The sequence below is a fragment of the Schistosoma haematobium genome, chromosome 5 (genome assembly GCF_000699445.3).
Source record: "Schistosoma haematobium chromosome 5, whole genome shotgun sequence".
In the NCBI taxonomy this organism is placed as follows: Eukaryota; Metazoa; Platyhelminthes; class Trematoda; order Strigeidida; family Schistosomatidae; genus Schistosoma; species Schistosoma haematobium.
In genome coordinates, this window is record NC_067200.1 from 2,278,875 (window position 1) to 2,303,753 (window position 24,879).

Sequence of the window (24,879 nt, forward strand, 5' to 3'; positions counted from 1 at the left end):
TCATTTATTTGGGATTCTTCTTATGGTGCTTAAATTAAATAGCATTCCGAATTAGTGAAATGTCGTAATTAATGTGATATTACGGTGGTATCACTACACGAATAAATTTCCGGATAGAATTCCAAGAATTTGATATGCTCAACTGACAAAGTAGGGACTGCTGGTTTATATGGTAGCTGGACCGAAACGCTACATGTTCTGTTTGACGAAGTTACCACCGTTCCATAACAGCTCATGAGATCCTAGCACAGAACACGATCCATTGGTTAATATTCATGCCTACATACAGATCAATGAAGCTACATATAAGGGCAGGTTAGTCCAAGGAGTATGTATCAATGGTTTCAGAAAATTTCGCGTGACCGAATTAACGTGAACACTTTTGCAAGCGTTCAAAGGCACTCTCGACTGATTAGCATTTTATTTCGGTCTACAGGTAACACGTACAAGCTTTTTTACATAAAGAAAGATTAGTAGAGGAAGAGATTATCACAATTTGAAGACAACCGGCAGTTGATCTTCGATGTATGCTTTTCTCTTACGTTGGTTCAGATGAGTTGAGGGGGGCAACAAATTGTCCTCTGTTCTATAATGCAACAAAAACCCTGGAAACTTCTTCGTAGTTATAATTACCAATCTATGGATTTCATTATCATAGTACCAAGAATTTTTGTCCCAGAAATATATCTGGATGCTCACTGAAGTTCTGCAGGTACTGACAATAATCATTTGGGTTGAAACGGCACTATCAATCCTACTTTTAATATCTAACTTGCTTCATTCATCGGTTCTGGGAAAAAACTTCACAGTAGTTATACTTTTTCTCTGAAAAATTCTTAAACCTGATCCCAGGTCCCGAAAGACAAATAGCTTAATAATTCCGGAGCACAAATTCTAAAGTGTGGGAGTCCTGGTGCCCTACGATCTAAAGTCTTACGCTGTGACAAAAATGCCTTCCGAGCAAACCTTGCACTGGTAACATTGAAGCGCATTTTTGGCCATTTTGACGGTTGGATTTTCCATATAATCTTCAACGGTTTTATCCGTCCCCACTTAGAGTACGGAAACATAGTATTTCCTCCCTCACTCCAAAAGGATAAGGACACTCTGGAGAGTATCCAACGGCGAGTCACGAAATCAGTTCGGGGACTCAAATTTAAACCTTATGAAGAGCGCCTACATTCACTTAACCTTTACCCATTGGAGTGTAAGCGTCTTAGAGGTGACTTTTAGATGGCTCACAGTATCCTTAACACTTCTGGACATCTTCTTAAACACCTAATTAAGCTTAGTCGCAATACAAACCTAAGGGGTAAAACCCAGAAATTGGAGACACAACATAGCAGAACGGACTGTAAATACAACTTCTAATCCTTACGAGTTGTCGAATGCTGGAATTGGCTGCCGACTGAACTAGTCCAAGCGACTTCTCAGCAGTCCTTTAAGAGGCAACTTGATCTTTTCTTAAGGTCTAAGGATAGTATCATACTATGATTTACCAATTTCCTACCTAAGTTCCTGCCTGGAGGTTTTGGTCATCCCCTGCTACTAGACACGGAAGCCTGTTAAGCGAGAGCTTCCTCTATTCCGTCCACAACCATTTGAAGCATATGGTACCTCCAATTGTTCACAAAAGTCAAAACACACAGTGAATCACTTGCATCTGCAGAGTAGTAGCTTAGCCAGATACATAGAATCTTGGAAAAATACACTGTTAATTTAGTTCGATCATATTATGATTTCAGGCATTCAAACTGTTTGTTTATAATTTTCAAGGTCCCAGTTGTCAGTTTACGTAACTTCGGCACTTATTTAAATAGGTCTTTAAAATCACTGATGGATGAACTAGCTAAAAAAGGGCAGGTAACTATCGACGTCTTCAAATACTTATTAACAAGCATTTTTCTCATTCTGATCACGAGGAGGTGGTTGTACCTGAATCAAGCCATAGAACAAAACATAAGCCTAAGTCTCGTCAGGTTTGTACTGAAATTTTTTTATATCTTATATACTTATTTTAAGTTTTTTAATTCTATTGAGGGTGAAGGAACAAAATTAGCCGTGACTCAACCAAATAATGATGAACCAACATTTCTGAAGCCTCCTGTCGCGAAAAAAAGAAAGAAGACTTCAAAGAAACCTATAACTATTCGTTCAAGCGATATGGCTACTGAACGTATTAAGAGTGGTCAGTTAATTTTTCTGAAGTATATATAAATTGCGTTTTGTGGGTTTTTGACTTTCCGTAGTTTACGGAGGCAAGTGAATTGCTTCTTATCTGATCTATGTTTTGAATCTAGGGTTAGGATAGATCTGTAGTATCGACTGCTATGTTAAGGCCATACAGCTTATTCTAGCTTTCAGATAGATTGGTTTGTTCTTCCTTCTTGATTCACGCTTTGATCTTCTTAATTATTCGCTTATCAACTTTGGTTTTTTTATGTAAGCATATGTGTGCATTACTTATCTTAGTCATAATATACCCACTATAAATATCGATTCACGATTGGCTCATATATTTTCTCCACCGTGCGTCATCTAGTTTTGCTTCTCTTTCTTCTTCTTGCTCCGTTCTCTCTGTCACTTTGAGTGTCTGTCCTGATCAACGATTGTAGGAAATATAAGCATTCAAACTTCATTCTCGTATCTGACTTATTTAATTCCTTTGTTCCCTAACGCGACTTAATTTGATGATTATATATGAGAATTAGTGACGTGTATGTTTCGATAGCAATCATTCATACGATATAAATGGAGTCAGATCTAGGGTCACTATATATCTATACATATATATCCATTCTTCTACATTCTCATACATCAGAAATAAAACGATTGATTTAGCTCGCTATTGTCTCGGGTTTAAGATTTACCTACGAAAATGCCAGCAAAAATGAATGTATGTAAAAACGGGTTATGATATGAAAAATAATGATCAAAAAGTTATAATGAACTTGTAATAGTATAACGAATTACTAACAATCCCAACTAGTTTAAAACTTTGGTGATACAAATATGAACTTACTTTTTTAGTGTGCAGAATGATATGATATGATGTCACAATAATTTAAGCATAAAATAAAATATTTGGCTGTATAGAAAACTAATCATCTGTTCACCACATCTATATTAATTTCTACTTGAAAATGGTGAGCTATCACTTTTAAAAGAGATCTTGAAGTAACTCTGCGGTCATTATACGAGGTTGTTAGAAACAATCACCTATTTGAGCTACAAATATTTCACATGCCTAAATGGCATGACTGATAATCGACTGGAATGGCGTTTACTTACAACAGCTGTAAAAGTGTATAATGGGTTTGTCACAAAAATGAGGATGTCAGATCTGCCCAAGAAAAACAAAGTACGTGTTATGAAGCATGTGTATTATGTGGCTAGTAATTACTGTAACATTTTAAAGTGTACAAGGAAATAAACATGACAAATTTAATCACGTATTACAACTAATGACAAGAACTGCACAAGGTAAGTGAGGTTATGAGAGGTATGAGTAGTAAAATACAATCTACCGATTTGATGTAAATTTACCATTTCTGTACTTTACTGCTTTCGAACAGCACTGATTTGCTTAGTACTCGAAATCATAAATTGTTTCAACACACTAGTAGTATCTACTTGACAATGTGTCCCCATAAGATTCCTGTTTGTCTCAGCCTAATTGTTTACCCAGATGTCGTTGGCAGTAAAGGTTAAAAATATCGAGCAGAGAAAAGAACTAGCTTTTCAGTCAGCTTTTCATCATAACTCTGTACATGAATAATGATGATAAACTACTTGTATAGAAATTTCTCCTCCCTATTTTTTCCTTTCATCAAATGTCAAAATAGGAAATTTTACTTGAACGATGGTTAAACATCTAGATTTTGGATATAGTTTGATGATGAGACGTATTTTCATTAATGTACTAACTGGGAATTCCTGAAATAGTTCGATTTACAGCAAGTAAAACTAGATGAGCACCAATAGACGTATTATATTTGGAATTCGTAATCAGCGGGTAATTAAGCATAAAGCAATCATTGTGTCGCACAAATGCTACATATGGACGGTCAAAATGGCCCCTAAGTCATCCATTATAGTCTTAAACTGAAGCCATGGAAAATAGAAATAGAACGCTTAAATTCATATAGAGAAAAATCTTTTTGCTATTTTCAACGTTAGATTCACGGGCCAATATAAGCTAGACCATCAGTGAAAACTTGAGCACTGGGCTGTCGTTCCATCCTAATACGGAACTCCTCATCAGTGTACACCCACAGCCCTGCACGTGGGGCTCGAACCTATGACCTCCTGTTTCACGTGCGAACGCTTATCCACTAGACCACTGAGCCAGCACCTAACTGTGTTAATGTTTAACTACCGTCAACCTATGATCTTGCACGACTCATCATTCATTGTCTGGGGTGTATAACTGTCTCATAATGGAGTCCAATCCATGTTGGATGTGAGATGAAAGTTCGCAGCAGTCGATGGCTGAAGGGTTGAGCAAGATCGTGGATTGATTGAAGTTAAGCGTTAACACCGCTGGATGCTGGCTCAGCAGTCCAGAGATCAAGCGTTTGCGCGCGAGACTAAAGGCCCTGGGTTCGATTTCTGCGTGAGAAGTTCTGTGTGCGCATGTCTGAGGAGTTCCATACTAGGACGAATTGGCCGTACTGTGCCTCTAGGTTTTCAACAGTGGTCTAGCTTAGATTAACTCGTTAACTGGAAAGGATTGCCCAGGACAGAGTTGGATGGTGAGTGTTGGTGGGCGGTCTATGCTCCTCCGCGAGGAGTAACAGGAGTGAGTAAGTAAGTAAGTAAGTAAGTAAGTAAGTGAGTAAGAAAGTACCTATAAAACAATTTCATTAAGACAAATAAATCTCATGTGTATATTTCATCGAATGTTAAGAAACCTTCCAGATAAATGTAGAGTCGAACAAAGTGAGCTATATTTCTATTAAACCTTGATACTATTTACTTGTTACTATACTATAGCGAAATAACTAATCCGGTCAATATAATACAGTTTTATAAATGAACTTTGAAATATGGCTTCAAATTGGAATAGATATCTATTGAGGATTGGTATTAAAAATTCATGCACGTGATAGCTGGTCACAAAGAAGCGTTTATTAACTTAGTTTTAACGTATATTAGCTAGACATATCTGATTTCATATGAAAAATAATAATCTTTCGTCAGAAATTTAAACAAACATCACTTAATGCTGTCAAGATAAACAACAAATTTAAAGCGTTTTAACTAGTTAATTACGAAAATCTTTTGTGGCCCTCGGTCTGACTCCAATTAAATCGTATGAATGATTGCTGTCGAAATATACATGTCACCAATCTTCGTATACAATCATCCACCTGAATCGTGTTAGTGGATAACAGAATTATATAAGTCAAATACGATAATAGATTTTTGAATACGTATGTTTTGTATACTCGTTGATCTGAAAAGACAATCAGAATGATGAAGTAAAGAGAAGAGAGCGGAGCGAAATGACGCACGGCTGAGAAGGCATGTGATCCAACTCAATTTAGAAATAAATTACAGACATATAATGAATAGGATAAGAAAGGCACGCACATACACTTACATAGTAACACTCAGAGTTGATAAGCGAATAATTAACAAGGTCAAAATGTGAATTCAGAAGAATCAACAAACTAATCTTTTCAAAATCTAAAATGAGCTGTATGCGAATGGGTTTTGTGGAGATTTTAGAGATTTCACTGGTTGAAATCATGAGTTAATTGAAGTTAGACCACCACGGGAAACCTAGAAGCACTGGACGGCCGTTTCTTCCTAGTATGGGACTTCTCAGCAGTGCGCATCCACGATCCCGCTCCCCGCGAGATTCGAACTCAGGACCTATCAGTCTCGCACCAGGCGCTTAACCAACTAAACCACTGAGCCGGCATCCAACGGTGTTAATGTCTAACTTCAACTAGTCCACAAAATTGAGCGACACATCCACCATTGTCTTCAGTGAGTTTCTATTTCACAACAGACCCGGTTGAACCCTACTGGTCATTGCTTCTCACTAGAACCCCAGGAGTATCTCCTGAAGTCACTCACTAGTGAGCAGGTGATTATTATCAGAATGGGTTTTGTGGAGATTTTAGAAATTTCACTGGTTGAAATCATGAGTCAATTGAAGCTAGACCACCATGGAAAACCAGTGCTTTCAGGTTTTCCATGGTGGTCTAGCTTCAATTGATTCATGATTTCAACCAGTGAAATAAGCTGTATGCGTTTAACATAGCAACCAACACTACAGATCCAAGTGATAATTATATCACTTATTGGATTATTCAGTAACAAAGAATAGAATTAAAGATTTGTCAGTATGTAATCACTATGTATTTGTCTTTGTACATCTTGAAGTTTCATTTAGTAAGTAGTTATCCATTAAGAAATAGATCTTAGCTATATTCTCCACAATTATCATTACACAGTGAAACACTGTTAAAAACAACATCATTTATTTATTTATTTATTTATCTTTTGTTTGATCCATTTAAAACAGTCCCTCCGGTAGAAATAAAACAACGTTCCATTGATAAAAGAAGAAGTTTAGTGGAAGAAGAGATTGTAAGTCAATATTTATCCATTCTGATGACTGAAACTTTAACGGTTCCGAAAATCTATCACATTATTGTGTTACATATCCAATAACTTTTGATTTAACAAATACTTTTAAGTTAAAACATACATAACTATTTGATTGAGATTTTTACTAATTTACAAATACTATTGTTATCCATAAGTTCATACGTTTTAAGATTGAAGCTATTCAAGATTCAAATCTTTAATCTTTATCCTGTAGCGGTAAATAAATCCCCAAAATAAATAGCTCCGTAAGTTTTCGACATTGGATGCTGACCACATTAGTTTTAATGGACTCACCTAGCTAAAGGCGGTCGACCATGCATTCGCACCAGATCACGAGTGGAAACGCCGTGCTCAACAACCCCCGCAATCGCTAGTCAGATTAGATCAGATGATCCTCGATATATTGATAGCCTATCAAATATATTTTCGAACCTTTTGGCTCCTGTCTTTTGATTTCACTTGGTGGGTACGATTCATATTAGGTGTTACTAGTTAAACCGTTGTCAAACTCCGAATACCTGTGGCATCTTCAATTTTTTCCATTCAACTTTTCTACTAATTAATAGCACTGTTTATAACACTGTTTATAATATTAATTGAACTACTGAAAAATACTATCATATCATCTATGTAAATTGGTAAACTTCTGATGTTCTAGACCCTAAAGTAGTCTATGCATTTTATGTTTTATGGACTAATAAATTATTTTTTAGTGTAATTACTATTCTACATATAAACATATTGAATTTTTAATAGTTAAAATTATGAGTCAATCGATGCTAGACCATCATGGAAAACTTGAAAGCATTGGACGGCCTTTTCATCCCACTGCCGGACTCCTCAGAAGTGCGCATACACGGTCTCGCTTCACGAGATTCAAACCCAGGGCCTGTTAGTCTCACAAGCGAGCGCTTAGCCATTAAACCATTGAACCGGCGTCTAACGGTGCTAATATCTAACTTCAAGTGATCCACAAAATTGAGCGATACATCCACCATTGTCATCAGTGAGTTACTGTCTCACACCTGATCCGGTTGAACTCCACTGATCACTGTTTCTCACTAGAAATTCAGAAAATACCTCTTGAATCCAGTCACTAGTGAGCGTATGTTGATTAATATCAGAAGGGGTTTTGTGGATATTAAAGTAATTTCAATAGTTCATATCATGAGTCAATTGAATTTTATCAAAGGGATTATCTATCATCTAAAATACAAAAAGATATTGATTTACTAAGATGATAACCAAATTTATGAGCTTTAGTTATCCATAATCTTTAAATTCAAGTTTTGTTGAAAGTATCAATATAAAAGTGCCTTGCCTTGCCTTATGCCTGTTACTCCCAATCGAGCATAGGCCGCCGACCAGCATTCTCCAACCCACCCTCTACTGGACCTTTCCTTCTCGTTCTTTCCAATTGCTGTTCATTCTTCACATGTCTGTCTCCATTTCTCAGCATAATGTGTTCTTTGCCCTTCCTCTTCTCCTTTGGCCTTCAGGATCACATGTGAGGATTTGCCTTGTGATGCAGTTGGGTGCTTTCCACATCGTGTATCCTATTCCTTAACTGGAATCTGGTTTGTTCTCTCCCGATCTGAAGTGTTTTGCGTAGACAACTGTTAATAAACACCTGTATCTTCTGGATGATGGCTTTCGTAATTCTTCAGGTTTCCGCTCCATCCATTAGAACTGTCTTGACAGTTTTTTTGAAAATTCTGACCTTGGTGTTGACTGACAGATTGCTGTTTTGAGTTCCAGATATTCTACAATAGTAGATTAGTTGCTCTTGTTTGCCGATCCACGCCTTCACATCTGCATCAGACCACCGTGTTCACCAATGATACTGCCCAGATATGTAAAGGTATTTACATCTTCCAAATCTTCTCCGTCAATTGTGACTGGATTGGTGCATGATGTGTTGTATTGCAGAATCTTGCTTTTCGCTTTGCCTATATTGAGACCTACTGCTGCTACACTGGTCGTCTTCTCTCGCATTTATTATTGCGTGTGCGATAGAAGAGCCAGATCATCTGTGAAGTCTAGTTCGTCCAGCTGCATTCTAGCTTCATTCTGTCTAACAATACCCTGTTGAAGACTTTTCCTGGTGTTCAGAGAAGAATGACGCCTCTGTAGTTATTACACTTGCTGAGATCGCCTTTCTTTGATATTTCGATCAAAAGTCCTTCTTCCCAATCTGTTGGTACTTGTTCCCCATCCCAAATCTTATTGAAGAGAATGTGGAGTATCCTTGCAGTTGCCGCTACGTCTGCTTTTAGCGCCTCTGCTGGGATGTTGTCCGGTCCTGCTGCTTTACCACTCTTGATTTGTTTGATGGCCATGCTGATTTCTTCAATTGTTGGTGGGCCAACATTGATTGGGAGGTCCGTGGGTGCTGCTTCGATAATGGGTGGGTTAGGTGGGACTGCTCGATTCAAGAGTTCTTTGAAGTGTTCTACCCACCTGTTTTGTTGCTCTTCAATGTTGGTGATTACCTTGCCTTCCTTGCTTTTCACTGGTTGTTCTGCTTTGCGGCGATTTCCAGAGAGTTTCTTTGTCGTGTCATACAACTGTCTCATGTTTCCTTCTCTTGCAGCCTTTTCCGCCGTCGTTGCTAAATCTTCCACATATTTACGTTTGTCGGTTCTGATGCTCCTCTTCACTTGTTTGTTTACTTCTGTGTATTCAGCTTGTGCCTTGGCTTTCTCTGCCCTTGTTCGGCTGGTATTGATTGCTGTCTTCTTGTTCCTCCGTTCTTCAATCTTATGCAGTGTATCGAAAATGATCAATTCCTTGTGATTGTGCTTCTTGTGGCCCAGAACCTCATGACATGTTGAAGTGATTGCTTCTTTGATCCCTTTCCAGTTGATCTCCATAGTAGTTCCTTCTCCATTGAGTAGATCATGAAAGGCCTGGAACTTGTTGCTGAGGACTATCTTGAATTTGTTGAGTTTGTTAGTATCCTGAAGAAAGGCCGTATTGAACTTTTGTGATATTTTCCGCTCCGTTGTCCAGTGCTTCTTGAGTTTCAATTTCATCTTGGCGACCAGCAAGTGATGATCTGATGCTATATCAGCTCCCCTCTTGGTTATCACGTCCTCTATAGTCCTCCTGAACGTTTTGTTGATGCAAATATGGTCGATTTGGTTTTGTATAGAGCGATCCGGTGAGGTCCATGTGGTTTTGTGTATGCGTTTATGTGGGAATATGGTGCCGCCTATGACCAGCTTATTGAAGGCCCATAGATTTGCAAATCTCTCACCATTTTCGTTTCTTTCTCCCAGTCTGTGTCCTCCCATGATGTCTTTATATCCAGTGTGGAGCATTTTCTTCTTCACGGCCGGAGTATAGCACCACCTTCTTTGAAGCTAGTCGTTGTTGTCCAACTCGCATTCAATGTGTTTCACTGATTCCAAGTACCTCTAGGTTGTATGTCCTCATTTCTGCATCAACTTGGATGACTCTCCCAGTCTCTCACAACGTACGAGCATCCCATGTACCTACATTAATGGTTGATCTAGTTGTCAGAATGGGCATCAGCCTCGTGACTCCCGAAGGAACTCGGCTTTCATTATGAGGCTTCATCACTCTTCTAAATGAAGACCTTCTGACTGTGACTGGCTCAGTACAAGCAATGAAGACTGTAGCTTCATTCAAATATGTGGCTGTGTATAGACTGTTGAAAAGTTCAGTAAACTTTAAATTTTCATACCTTTTTATGTACTATCAGTCTACAATTCGGACTGAATTAAACTCCATTAGATTTATATAATTCATGTTATATACTTGTGAATTTAGAAAGATCCAGTTGTTCAAAAAGACAATCAATCAATTTCAACTTCATCACCAATGAAATATGAACAGTCAAAACAATTTTCTAAATCAAAATCATATTATCCATTACCTGAGAGAATGCAACGGTTACGTAAAAGTACAGGATTAGGTGAATTGTCAACAAGTCCTGAAGTAGGTAAATGTTTTATCAATTCTTTATCTTTCTTAAGTTAATAGATTTCATATTTAATGAAGTAACTAAGATCACTTTCATAAATAGAGTTGCCATGCTCTGTTTAAGATCGCTTTGATGTAATACTAAGAATATAGTGGACAAGAACACAAGTAGGGGCAATCGAATGTATTTGTACACGAAATTATAGAATATCTCATTAAAATCTGAGACTTACTTACTTACTTACGCCTGTTACTCCAAATGGAGCATGGGCCGCCGACCAGTATTCTCCAACCCACTCTGTCCTGGGCCTTTCCTTCAAGTTCTTTCCAATTGCTGTTCATTCTTCACATGTCTGTCTCCATTTCTCAGCATAATGTGTTCTTTGCCCTTCCTCTTCTCCTTTGGCCCTCAGGATCACATGTGAGGACTTGCCTTTTGATGCAGTTGGGTGCTTTCTCAAATGTGTGTCCTATCCACTCCCAGCAATTCTTCCTGATTTCTTCCTTAACTAGAATCTGGTTTGTTCTCTCCCATAGTAGGTTGTTACTGATAGTGTCTGGTCAACCGATCTGAAGTGTTTTGCGTAGACAACTGTTAATAAACACCTGTATCTTCTGGATGATGGCTTTCGTAGTTCTCCAAGTTTCCGCTCCATCCATTAGAACTGTCTTGACAGTTTTTTTGAAAATTCTGACCTTGGTGTTGACTGGCAGACTGTTGTTTTGAGTTCCAAATATTCTACAATAGTAGATTAGTTGCTCTTGCTTTGTCCACCCACGCATTCACATCTGTATCAGATCCACTGTGTTCATTAATGGTGCTGCCCAGATATGTAAAGGTATTTACATCTTCCAAATCTTCTCCGTCAATTGTGACTGGATTATTAAAATCTGAGAACCATACAGTAAATACTTAATTTACTAAATCTCAATCAATTGTCTCACACTTGACTATTCCTGTTGTAAACATCATTCCATCGTCTACAATTTCATTGCTCGTGCATTTTCATATCAATTGCTTTCCGTTTTTGTTCTTTCCTTCTCGATGTTCTACTGAAATACATTCTTTCTTGACCATTGTTATATAATACTTGTGTGGATATAAATAGCTCACACCACAAGAATACCATAGTGGTAAACGTTCCGTATGATTTTTTGTTAGTTCCAAACTAAAGTATTGACTTTCGAATTCTATTTTTTTGAGTTTTTAGGCATATGACAGAATAATTAAACAAAACTTTAAAGAAATTATTTTTCATCTGTTGATTTTGATTAGGGATAATGGAACATAGTTAATAGATGGTTTACAAATCCAGGTATTGTATCTCAACTTAGTAGTTGAATGCTATTTTACATATTGTGAGATATCAAGACCTTGTAATCGATCATATATGAAATCTTATGTTTAAATAGATATTGTTTGTTCAGTAGTTTTTAGTGGTTGTTATCTTACATAGTTTATTATGAAAACTATGCTTAGGTATACATGTGTAATGTATGCTACTTATGTCTGTCGACAAAGATAAGTAGTATGTAACACCGATCAGAAGTAGAATACATGTGAAAAGAAGGTCGAGCAGATTGAACTGAAGAAAACATGTATCAAACATAACTCTTAATATCTGTTTATCATGTATTCTTTACTAATCAGGATAAATAATTAAGAAATTGTATATATCCACCGTCATAGTGTAACTCTGCCTGAGTTATTACTAGTCCTAAGCTGTAAGATTTCCGACTGTTATAGTAAATCTTACAACGAAGTATGATTTAACATTACATTATTTACAGGAGTTATTAGCGGAACATACATTGGATTAAAGTATATTCCATGCATGATTGTATCATTACACACTGAATGGCTATTTTTTATCCAATCAGCGTTAGGCGATACGTGAAGCAGACGGCGAGACTATAATTTGTAGATGAACCAATCAGATTGAAGATAACATGTGTCGGATTTTGGTACGAAATTCATTCATCTATTTGGTTAGATAAAGTTTTGTAATTCTTCACACAGGTTGATAACCCTCATGAGGTCCTGATTATTAAGTGAACACTCTTAAGGTCAGTCTAACTTCACTCAAAGGTCGTCCATAAATTATAAATTCACCGAGTTTTGTTCTCTGAGCTGGGTGATTTGGTCATGGTGCTTTCATCGTTCTTCTGAATGATATCATCAGCACAAACTTTACTTCTACCTGAAATTTGTGCTGATGATATCATTCGGTAGAACTATGAAAGTTCCACGAACAAACCATCCAGCTGAACGAACAAAATTACATACATACATGCATACATATAACATCATTTTGTTTATTTAATCATTGGTTTTTCCTACTTTTTTTCTGTTTGCACATAGTTAAGTTTAAGTGATTTAAAAGGAAATGAAAATTTTAATGAAATAACTAATGATGAATTTTTCACAAAAGAATGGTATGATAATGTTAAACAAAAACATACTACTTATGATTTGAATTCAATAACAGAATCACATAATTTAACAATGGATGAATTACAATCGAAATTCTTAAAAGATAAACATCATAAAAGACTTTCAAAGAGAACACAATCAAATATGGAAGATAATTTAACTGAGGTAATGATTAGTTCATAAATTGTAATGTCAGTTACTATGTTATGCCCATACACCTTATTCTACCTTCTGGACAGGTCAAGATACTTTTTGATTTTCTTAATTTTTCACTGCTGAGGAGTCTGATAATGGGACGAAACGGTTGTCCAGTACTTCTAAGTCTTCCATGGTGATCTAGTTTCAATTGACTCATGATCTCAACTATTGAAATTACTACCATCTCCGCAAAATCCCTTCTGATACTAATTATTAACTTGCCAACCTTGACTGTTTTGTTATATGAGCGTATATGTGTGTGTACACTCTTAATCTTATTCATTACACGTTTATAATTTATTTTAATTTGATTATAAATATCGATGAACTCTTGATTAAATCGAGTTGGCTTATATGCCTTCTTCATTGCGTGTCATTTCATTTCTGCTCCCTTCTCTTTGCTTGGTTCCTCCGATCTTTTGTCTAGATTACTGATTGTATGAAATATATGTATGTGAAATTCTTTCTCGTATTCAACTTAATTCAATAATTTTATATGAGGATTGACGATATGTATATCTTAATAACAATGAAACATATGATCTAATTGAAGTCAGATCTCGGCCCACTAAAGTTGTCAGCCTATCGGCAACATTATCATTTGATCTAACAATCCATTAAACATACACATTTTAAGACTGGAGTTTGACTCCAGACTGTATTTTAAATAGCTTACTTCGTTCATTATGATTATTATTATTATTGGCTTTATTTAATACTACATGTTTAGTACAATATAGAATTGTCAGCACAAAGTATTTCAACGAGTTTCCATTTCTTACTTCTTGATCGATCCTGATGATAAATACTGAATGATTGCCAGTTAGAAGTTAGCAATCCAGTAACCTTTATATCTCTGATTAAGCCTTTTGGTAACTTGTACAGTGAAAAGTTGTACACTTATCACAAATGTGCACTTGAATAGGTTATTGTGATTAATAGGCATAATGATATGTGAATCCAAATAAACAATACAGATAACTTATTGAAATATTTAGATGATAGAGGGGGAGGGAGGAGGAAAAGGACAATTAGCTAAGATATTCAAACAGATTACCTTTTACTGCTACAGCATTTAGTGTTTTCATATTTCAACAGTTGAGATCATGAGTCAGTTGAAGCTAGACCACCATGGAAAACCTGGAGGCACTAGAAGGCCATTTCGTCCTATTGTGGGACTCCTCAGAAGTGCGCAACTACGGACCCACATCGCGGGATTCGAACCCAGGACCTATCAGTCTCATACCAGGCGCTTAACCAAAGGTGTTAATGTCTAACTTCAAAATAATCCACGAAATTGAGCGACATATTCACCATTGTCATCAGTGAGTTACTATCTCACAACTGACCCGGTTGAACTCTACTGGTCACTGTTTCTCACTACAACTTCAGGATATACCTCTCGAATCCAGTCACTAATAAGCATATGTTTCTTTTTTCTTCATTTAATATCATTTTTATATTGATTAAATATTTCATTTAGATAAATCAAGAAAATCAACCACTTCTAGGAATTGTTGAAAGAACAAAATATGATCTTTTAGTATTTGGACGATCATCATATTTATCTAATCAAGAAAGAATTAAATATGAATCAAAATTTCTATATAATCCAACTGATATAGAAGGTAATATAGAATGTTTATTTTTATCTGTATAAAGATTGTGGAGATGAGCCAATTAATGTTAAATCATTATGGAAGCACTGGACAGCCGTTCAATCACATTCTATTGTAGGACTCGTCAGCTGTGCGCATCTACGATCCCGATAGAGGGATTCGAAGAAAATTGTGAATGAGATAGATATTTATATAATCAAATTGTAAACAAGCTTTCTAGTTAGTAATTAGTTGGATGTGGTTAATGATAAGCTGGATCAATGGTATATATGCTAGATATATGAGAGTTGTTGACGAGCTCATGATATTGGTTAAGATTTAATCTAACTTTTTAAAGAAAAAGACACACTATTGGTTGAAAAGAAAGCTTAAATTCCTGAGGGGCTTGTAACTTTGTCAATGGTTGAGATATGTATTTATATTTTCTGTTTGGAATAATCAGTAAATATCTTCTAATCACTCTTAGTATTCACACTAAAGTAGCAGGTTGTGCATACACATGACTCTCCCTGTCTCCCACATTTTACGAGCATCCTATGTACCTAAATTAATGGTTGATCTGGTTGTCAGAAGTGACATCAGCCTCGTGACTTCTGAAGGAACTCGGCTTTCATCATGAGGCGTCATAACTCTTCTAAATGATGACCTTCTAACACTCAGGGTACAGTTTAAGTAATTTGAATTATGTTTTATGGTTAGCGTTTTTTAGCGAGTTAGTTTTGTACGGAATGAGGTCGCTAACTCCATACCCAACCCTTCTTCGTTATCCAGGCTTATGACCGGCAGTAGCCCCAGGAGGGCTCCAGGCGGACACATATAGGAAGCTTATATATCAGATACAGACTCAGTTGACAGTAGAATGTGTACTGTTGAATTAAGAATCAACTCATATAGCCTATAATTCAATGTGGTGAAAATGTTGTTCACTTCAGATTCAGATTTCAGATTTGTGTAATAAGGACAAAAGGCCTATGACCTATGTTATTCCTCTTCTAGTATGCTTCTATGAGTATCTAGTCTTTCGTTGAATGAGTCAATTGAAGGTGCAGACAGCACTGCTTCGGGCAACTTGGCGTGAAAACCTGTATATCACGGGTATTTTGTTCATTCCTCTGAGATATCTCAATCTAGTGATTTGATTCATTTTGATACATAGTCAGAACAATCTTATTAGGATAGGTTATTCTACCTTTGAATCAGTCAGAACAAAGTATCAAATCCTTTTACTCATTATAGTTTTTGATTAGTTAAAAATGTTTCTAATTTGATTTAATAATTTTCCAATCACAGTTCAATAATGGTTAAGTTAGAAAAAAGCACTATGAATGAATTTTTAGTACTTATAAATGGATGACGTCTAAGTTGAACCTACTTCATAACTATCAGTATGGGGTTGTGGAGATTATTAGGTTTTTGATCGAGATCATGAGTCAATTGATGTTAGATAATCATTAGAAAATCTAGAAGTACTAGACGGCCGTTTCGTTCTACTATGAAGCTCCTCAGCAGTACGCATCCACAGTCCCGTTCGAGGGATTCGAACTCAGGACCTTTGATCGCACGCGCGTACTCTTAACCTCTATGCCGGTATCTAACGATGTTAATGTCTAACTTCAACCAATCCACGAAATCGCGCAACCATCCTCTATTGTACTGAAGTAGATACTTGCCTCTACCCAACACGGATTAGCTCTTCTGATCACGGCTTCTCACTAGAACTCTGAGGATTCCCTATTTCATAACATTCTACTGAACTGTGCATTCTCTGTGGAAAAATCTATTGCAGACTCTGTCATTTTTGATGATTAACAAATTACTAAAATGTAATCAGTAGACTATAACTATGTAATAATTATAAGAGCTTACGTCTACGTGAATTAGCCTCTAATGGTGGTGTCAAGAAAGACAATAAAAACTTTATAATTAAATTACTCATGTTTAATAGATTCATGAAGTGATTAACTGTTGGTCTAAGCCATGTCGGTAGATCCAGACTACCTAGTTGCGGTCCACACGACAACTATGATTAATGGTCGGAAATGATAGGTGATATAACTCAAAGTCCACGGGAATGGCGCAGATAGATTCACTAATTTATCTATCTTGCCATCTTAAATGTCACTATTCCTTCATACATATCTTTTCACTTTCTTTTCCAACCATTTTCTTGACGTTTATTCTTTTTCTTTTGTTATATGTCTTGTTAGTTTTATTTTGTACTAATGTGGTACGGTGACTTAGGCCTACAGAAATTTGTGACAGACTCTGTTCAGATGATGAATGACTGACTGACTAAAAAGTCAAGCCCAAGTGAAAATGAAACTCAGGATATATATGCCATCCTACTCTTTAGGGTTTGACTGCCGGACACAGCCAGTCAGTCAGCTACAACGTAGGACCAGGCATATATATGCATCGGTCCAAGTTACCATACCCCAATAGCACAGCAAGATCAACACCGGATTCATATTAGTTAGGTCAATGGTGGTAATATATAAAAGAAAGATTTCAATAAGGATATAATACAGGAAGAAAGAAATAGTTCGTAGAATGAAAGATATGAAGCGATTTTAATCTCTCAGTTTAAGGGAAGACAGAGAGTGTATACACCGACACCATTGTGATCGATTCTGAGCAATGTCACACGCAGTCTCCAACCATTGGTTACAACAGTCACGCGGATCCCAACCAACATCATTCCCTAATACCCGCGTCTAACCTCACCATTACTTACGCGGTGATATCAGTAGATGTGAGCAATATTTCTAAGACATTTGTGGTCAAATATTAGTAGTTTACGAGTATTTTTAACTCTTAATGGCCATGTTTATTAGTCGTAAAGTAGAACAGAACGAACTGCCGCTCAGTATACTTGTCCTTTTATTGATAGACGGATATCTCACCTTCACCATAGATGACGTAAGTACCAATTGTCTCCAACTTTCTTGAGGATTACCTTCGTATAGCACCAGGTTTTGATCAAAAAGATAAGTCCAAAAATAGAAAAATCCTTGTTATAAATTTTACTGTTGGATGCTGATCATAATATGATCCATTATTTACTAAAGCTTATATAATCGTTCAAAATGCTTAAGATCTAATTTATGAATGATTAAACTATTGTATTTGATTCAAGTTCCTATTGAATTGAAAACTGGCGGTAAATTACCACGATATTTGGAAGATGAAGGTTATTATATTGGTAAACAACCATATGTAGCTCCAACCAATCTACGTCGTTTAGAAAATCGTATTTTAAAAGAAATTCAAATGGATGTATATGGATTAAAATCTTTAAATGATTTTCATTCAGCTGATATTCAATTAATTAATGGAATTTTACAAGATCAAGAGCTAGAACATAAAAAACGATTGAAAATTCAGGTAATTAATTGATTATTGTTCAACAACAGATGGTTTTTGTGGATATTATAGTAATTTCAATGGTTAGGATCATGAGTCAGTTGGATGACGTTGGATGCCGGCTGAGTGGTCTAGTGGCTAAGTGCTCGCGCGCGAAACCAGTAGGTGCAGGGTTCGAATCTCGCAGGGGGGCGAGGTCGTGGATGCGCACTGCTGAGGAGTCCCACATTAGGACGAAACGGTCGTCCAGTGCTTTTTGGCTTTCCATGGTGGTCTAGCTTCAACTGACTCATGGTCTTAACCATTGAGATGATTATTGTTCAGTTGAGATATTTATGAAAATTATTTTATCAATATAGGGATTGTGGAGATTATTAAATTTTTTAAAAATTTAGATCATGAACCGATTGGTGTTAGACCGCCATTGGAAATCTGGGAGCACTGGACAGCCGTTTCGTCGCACAATTTCATGGATTGTTCGATGTTAGACATTATTACTATTGGGTGCCGGCTTAGTGGTTCAGTAGGTTAAATGTTCGCGTCCGACACTGAAGGACCCGGGTTCTAATCCCGCGAGTGGGATCGTGGATACGCACTGCCACGGAGGAGTCTCACAATAGGACGAAACGGTCGTTCAATGTTTCCAGGTTTCCAATGGTGATCTAACATCAATCGGTTCAAGATCGCAATTTAAAAAAATTATTTTAATTATATAGAGAAACTAGTCAGATGAATACTACTGACTAGCGAATCCTGTACAACCTATTCTATTTTAGTAGTAAGTTTCCATAAAAGTAAATGGAGTCTGACCTCATTTTTCATGGCAAACCTATTTCATTTAAACAGTTTATCCATATTCAGTGTTGTATATATTTTATCTCCAATCATTTTCGATTATGTTGGGACGACGAACTAATATAATTTATATAATTCCTACTATCAGAATTCCATCAAACACAACAGTTAGAATCTATGTTGAAGCTTTCAGGATTGTCTGAACCAATTAGTGACAAGTATTTTGATTGAACGCTAGATTCAGTTCCTAAACTCTTTTAGTAACCCTCAGAACAAATCTACACAGCGACTTGAATACGAGAGAAAAGATGCGAAATATACAAGAAACGCTTCACATTAAAGGTTCGTTTATATACAAAAATTCTAGCGTATTTATGGTATTTCAAATGACCTTGAGCTTTCGGAAATTTCTGAAACGCTGCTAAACATAGTAGCAGTATAAATAATCATTCAATCTTTTCGATTTATTTTTGTTCTCTGAACTAGATAGTTTGGTCATGGAGCTTTCATCGTTCTTCTGAACAATGACAGATTTAAGGTCAACAATAATCAATCAACGTCGAGGTCTACAGGACAAGCTGTGAACCACATGTGGAGAAATTCGAACACTTCACTTCTACCTAAATTTTGTGCTGTGGCTGATGTCGTTCAGAAGAACGATGAAAGCTCCACAACCAAACCATCCATCTCAGAGTATAAAACTCCATTAAAATCATCCACCTGAGCTACAAATCTTCTCTACCATGTCAATCATCCAATCGGAAACTCAACATGTGACTTTTTACTTTCTAGATGTTTCTGACAAAACATTTATTGATTGCTGATTGGACAAGGTGCTTGTTAGGGTTTTCAGAGCCTTTGTTGGCTGTTTTTGCAAGGAGTTTTCTGGATCTTTTCAACAATTAATTCATGTAAAAGATGAAATTTTAAAACATTCTTTTTAGCCTATATCAATTCACGAAGAAAATTATCTTTATAATGATATATTGTTGAAAACATTTGTGTATCTTGCGCTGACTTTTTTAAAAGGACGTAATGAATGTCAACATTTGTGAATTGGATATATTACTTACCAATTAATGAAACAACAAGTTGTGTACTGTGAAGCTCTAAACTACTAACCTTTATAATCAGAGAGAGATCTTATGGATATTATTGTAGTTTGATAGTTGAATTCATGAATCAATTAAAGCTAGATCATTATCAAAAACCTGAAAGCACTGAACGGTCGTTTCATCTTAGTATGAGACTTTTCAGCAGTGCGCATCCAGCGTCTTTGCGCGATACCAATAGATCCTTGGTTCAAATCTCGCAAGGCGCAATTGTGAATGCACACTGCCACGGAAGAGTCTCATACTTGGATGAAACAACCGTCCAGTGCTTCCAAGTTTTCCATAGTGATCTAGCTTTAATTGATTCATGAATTCAACTAGTAAATTAGCAATTTTTATTTTTAAAAATGTATATTGTTTAACATATATCTAACTTGTATCATGTTTATCCCTATGTATGTTATTTTCTTATAATTTTTAGTCATGGTTTCGAGAAGATGGCTCACTTGATTTACAACCGAATCCTTTACGAAATATTCCATCAAGACCACCTTTATGGGATGAACAATTTAATCCAATGCCTGAAAAATTACAAACAGTTTATGTACATGTAAGTGTATATACCGTTATTATTATTAATTAATTAGTTTAATTACTAATATCATAGACTGATCTTAATAGGGGAACTGTAGGTAAATGGTGCATGTTCTAAATGTGATTCATCAACCTTGTAGATTAGTTGGTTTCTTCTTTATTTGACTCCAATAATAATAGTATCCCATTAACTGACTATTTAACCCAGGTTAAATCTCCTAGTTACTTAATTACTTACTTATGCCAGTTAATCCCAATGGAGCATAGACCGCCGACCAACATCATTCTTCAACCCACTCTCTACTGGATCTTTTTTTCTAATTCTATTCAATGGTTGTTCATTCTTCTCATGTTTGTCTCCATTTTTCGGTGTAACGTGTTCTTTGGTCTTTCTCTCCTCCTTTGGCCTTGAGGTTTTTAAGTGAGAGCTTGCTTTGTGACGGAGTTGGATGTTTTCCTCAATGTGTGTTCTATCCACTTCTAGCGTTCCTTCCTGATTTCTTCCTCACTTGGGATCCGGTTTGTTCTCTTCTACAGTAGGTTGTTGCTGATAGTGTCTGGCCATCAGATTTTTGCTTAAACAGCCATAGAATTGTTCAGAAGCCTGAAAACCAGCTACAGCAATAGTTTATTGTTAAAGGTTAATCAAGTCCACAAGAATACAGGAAGCAGGCGCACAGGGAAACGAGTGCGTATGTGTGTGTGGGTGTCTAATATCCATATATATATATATATATATATATAATTACGAGTGTTAATCGATTGTAGATAAATTATTGATTGTCTGTATGTTAAAACCAATGGGGGAATAGATGAAAGATTGATGTGCAGATATGCGCTTAAGCAGACTCACATGTAAATTTACAATGAGTAGACATATAATAAAGAAGTTGGTTGGAGTTATTACAAACCTTTGAAAACCAAGAAGTATTGAACAGTCTGAGATCTAAATTGTTATATTAATCATATTACTATAATTAACTTTAAATTCGCCCCATTGTACAAGGAGGTAGTTATCGGGATTCAGTAGCTAAGTGGATGACGTGGTGACGTTTGAAGCAAACGAGTCCCAGAGTGGACACCAACTCTGAGATGCAGGTACATCCAGCTGATGAGTCCCAAATAGGAAGAAATGCGCGTCCTGGATTCCATTGCTAGCCACTATCCATCTTTGATTATAATTCTTGTCAATTAAGGCAATATCGAGGCAGTACACACAGTATGCATATATGCCAATAAGAGACTGATAAATTACAGTCCTAAATAACGATAGGAAGATACAAGTAAAATAACACCAAATGAATGTTAACTTCACCCCATTTCACAAGCAAGCGACTATCATGATTCAGTAGGTTAGTGGATAACATGATGACATTTTAAGCGAATATTACTGTGTTCGAGTCCGAACATGAATATCAACTTCGCGTTTCAGGTACATACAGCTGACGAGTCCCAAACGGGACGAAATGACACGCGTCCTCGATCCCACTTCTAACCACTATTCATCGTCGATTATATAATTAACTTTGATTTTAATCAACAACAACAACAAAAAAAACCCAATTTAAATCATTATTTATAACATTTATTTGTTTTTGCTTTTTTAAAGCCAATGTCATTTGAAATGACACAGAATCTTTTCAATATGGAATCAAAAGGTTTAACATCACAAAATCTGTCAGCCACTTTATCACAATGTAAACATATTGGTTTATTAAATAATAATAATGGTAATACTGAATATCGTTTACATGTGGATATTCGACGTGTTACATTTGATTTTCATCCATTATTTAGTTTAGAACATGTTCATGTACAAAATTTACGTCAAATTATTCAAGCATATGAATTAACATTATCTAGAGATCAAGTGAATGCATGTATTCAACGAGTAAGTTCAATGATTGTTATTTGTTTCATTTTGATAGATAGTTTATATCACAAGTTGATTTTCGTAAAGATAATGATTTAAACACAATCGTTGCTGCTACCTTGATTTGGCGGTCGGGCTTGTCTATGGTGATAGATCGATCGAGCTAAACTAGCTGGTCCTACCATGTCAGACAGGTCGGTTGAAGAGCGGTAAGAATAAAAGTAACAAATCCAAGATATGAGGGAGAAGTTGTAGTGCTGGTTGTACAGAATTGTGATGACAGTAAGGTGTTTCCTTCAGACAAACAGCATAACAGCGATGCTGCCTTCTCACAAGTAGGGGTGGGGCTAGAAAAGATCGAACCAAAATATACATACTTCGCTTTATCCCACGGATATCCATCTCTGGCGGTAAGGTCTCAACAAGTACGTAGCTAACACGGAAACTACTCACAAAAAGGTTGCGTGTGACCGACCTCTGTCAGTTGTCCCTTAGGCACTGCGGTCACGCTCTAAGGTCACTATGATCACTCCTAACCCAAATTCCTATTCAGGTACCTCCAGAAGAACACTTCCATGATGTAAGTTACCAGGAATTGATAACCGCCCTCATACGTCTAACAGCACTCAAGAAGGACTTTAAACTGCAAATACCTATTTCGTGCTAGTATGTGACATGTCAGCAGTCCTTATCCATACTGTCACTTAGAAGTAAACTCAAGAGTTCGGAGCTTTTGAACTAGCCGGTTTAGTCGTTTAAGTTAAAATTTTACTATTGTTTTTGGCCCTAATCCTTGTTCGTAATATAATCAAAATATCATGTAATATCTTTAGAGTGTACATTTCTCCTGGTTAACGCTTCACTGTCAACTGCAAAGTTATTGTTAGGGTATTTCATTTAAATAGTACTTTAGTGTTTAGTTTTTTTCTATGTAACATACATTTCGAATATATCATGGTATTTATTGTACTTGATATAATAAGCGCTTAATCTGTACAGTTGTGTTTTTTATGTATATCATAATGACTATCGAAGTACAACTGTATCAATCACTGGACCGATTTCTTATATAAAATTAAACATAGTTTCGCTTAAGCTCTGGATAATACGGAATATCCGATAAGTCGCATATGATATTTAAAGAATATTATCCTCAACTGGAACTAATTTTTTTTCCGAACAACAAATCCCTCGAATCCAAGCCATTACCAAAATTTACTTTAATAATGAATACTACTTTTTAATGTAGATAAGTAGTTAAGTACAAATAATAAAAATCTAAAAATCTGTTCACGATAAATGATGCGATTGGCCAACGAATTAACACTGGAATTCAATGAATCAGTAAATTAACCATCAAAATTCATCTTCACTTACATAGATCACATATAGTTACTTGATTTAGCTAAAAATGAATGATATTTATACGAGATAATTATTTACTCATAGATACAATTAGTTATGATACTTTCCAGTACAAACACCAGCTTCTTAAGCTACTAATCAAATCGTCTCTATTATAATCCTCAAAAATATAACAGTTGATTATCAACATATGGCTCACTTGTTAGGATGTTTAATAAAGGCAGCGAAATTCTCAACAGACGATGTTTGTATCTAAATTTCATTTGAACATAAAAATTAGATTCCGATAAATCTAATCAAATACTTTAATAGTTGAGATCATGAGTCCATTGAAGATAAACCACCATGGAAAGACTGGATGCTTCTAAGTTTACTGTGGTGGTCTAGCTTCAATTGACTCATGATCTCAGCTATTAAAATTACTATAATATCCACAAAAACCCCTTCTGATGTTATTCAACATATGCTCGCTAGTGAACGGAGGCAAGAGGTATATCCTGGAGTTCTAGTGCCAAGCAGTGACCACTGGAGTCCAACCGTGTCTGTTGTGAGATAGTAACTCGCTGATGACAATGGTGGATGTGTCGTTCAATTTCGTGGATTAGTTAAAGTTAGACATTGACACCGTTGGATTCCGGCTCAGTGGTCTAGTGTTTAAGTGCTCGTGTGCGAAGCCAGTAGGTCCTCGGTTCGAGTCCTGCAGGAGGCAGGGTCGTGGGTACGCGCTACTGAGGAGTCCCACAGTCGAACGAAAAGGCCATCTAGTGCTTCCAGGTTTTCCATGGTAGTCTAGCTTTAGTTGATTCATGATCTCAACTATTGAAATTATTATAATATCCACAAAATCTCTTTTTGAAATACTTTAGATTAAAGTAAAATAGTTTTGAAAAGTAAGTGTCATAATTTATGTAAGACAATCTTAACTCATTAAAAAATCATAAAATTTCAGACATCTTTCTGTTGTTATTGGAAATATGCACATTAGTTACCTTCTAGTTAGACTAAATTGTGTAT

At 36.2% G+C, this 24,879-nt stretch overlaps 2 protein-coding genes across 2 annotated transcripts in view; both read left to right on the plus strand.

Moving 5' to 3' along the window:
* INTS9 (Integrator complex subunit 9) overlaps nucleotides 1-13,189 on the plus strand; it is a gene marked incomplete at both ends in the record, with an annotated part of 40,484 nt that extends 27,295 nt beyond the window's left edge. The window contains 6 exons of the mRNA XM_051219507.1: nucleotides 1,777-1,863; nucleotides 1,899-1,979; nucleotides 2,023-2,188; nucleotides 6,539-6,603; nucleotides 10,420-10,587; nucleotides 12,935-13,189. Coding sequence (XP_051064667.1) covers nucleotides 1,777-1,863; nucleotides 1,899-1,979; nucleotides 2,023-2,188; nucleotides 6,539-6,603; nucleotides 10,420-10,587; nucleotides 12,935-13,189 — 822 coding nt within the window. The remainder of the gene's footprint in view (nucleotides 1-1,776; nucleotides 1,864-1,898; nucleotides 1,980-2,022; nucleotides 2,189-6,538; nucleotides 6,604-10,419; nucleotides 10,588-12,934) is intronic.
* Nucleotides 13,190-17,956: 4,767 nt separating this feature from the next.
* The window catches only part of MS3_00008946 (uncharacterized protein), a 69,017-nt gene continuing 62,094 nt past the window's right edge, over nucleotides 17,957-24,879 (plus strand). Inside the window, exons 1-3 of the mRNA XM_051217287.1 lie at nucleotides 17,957-18,207; nucleotides 20,515-20,643; nucleotides 22,237-22,518. Coding sequence (XP_051064668.1) covers nucleotides 22,252-22,518 — 267 coding nt within the window. The 5' untranslated portion in view covers nucleotides 17,957-18,207; nucleotides 20,515-20,643; nucleotides 22,237-22,251. The remainder of the gene's footprint in view (nucleotides 18,208-20,514; nucleotides 20,644-22,236; nucleotides 22,519-24,879) is intronic.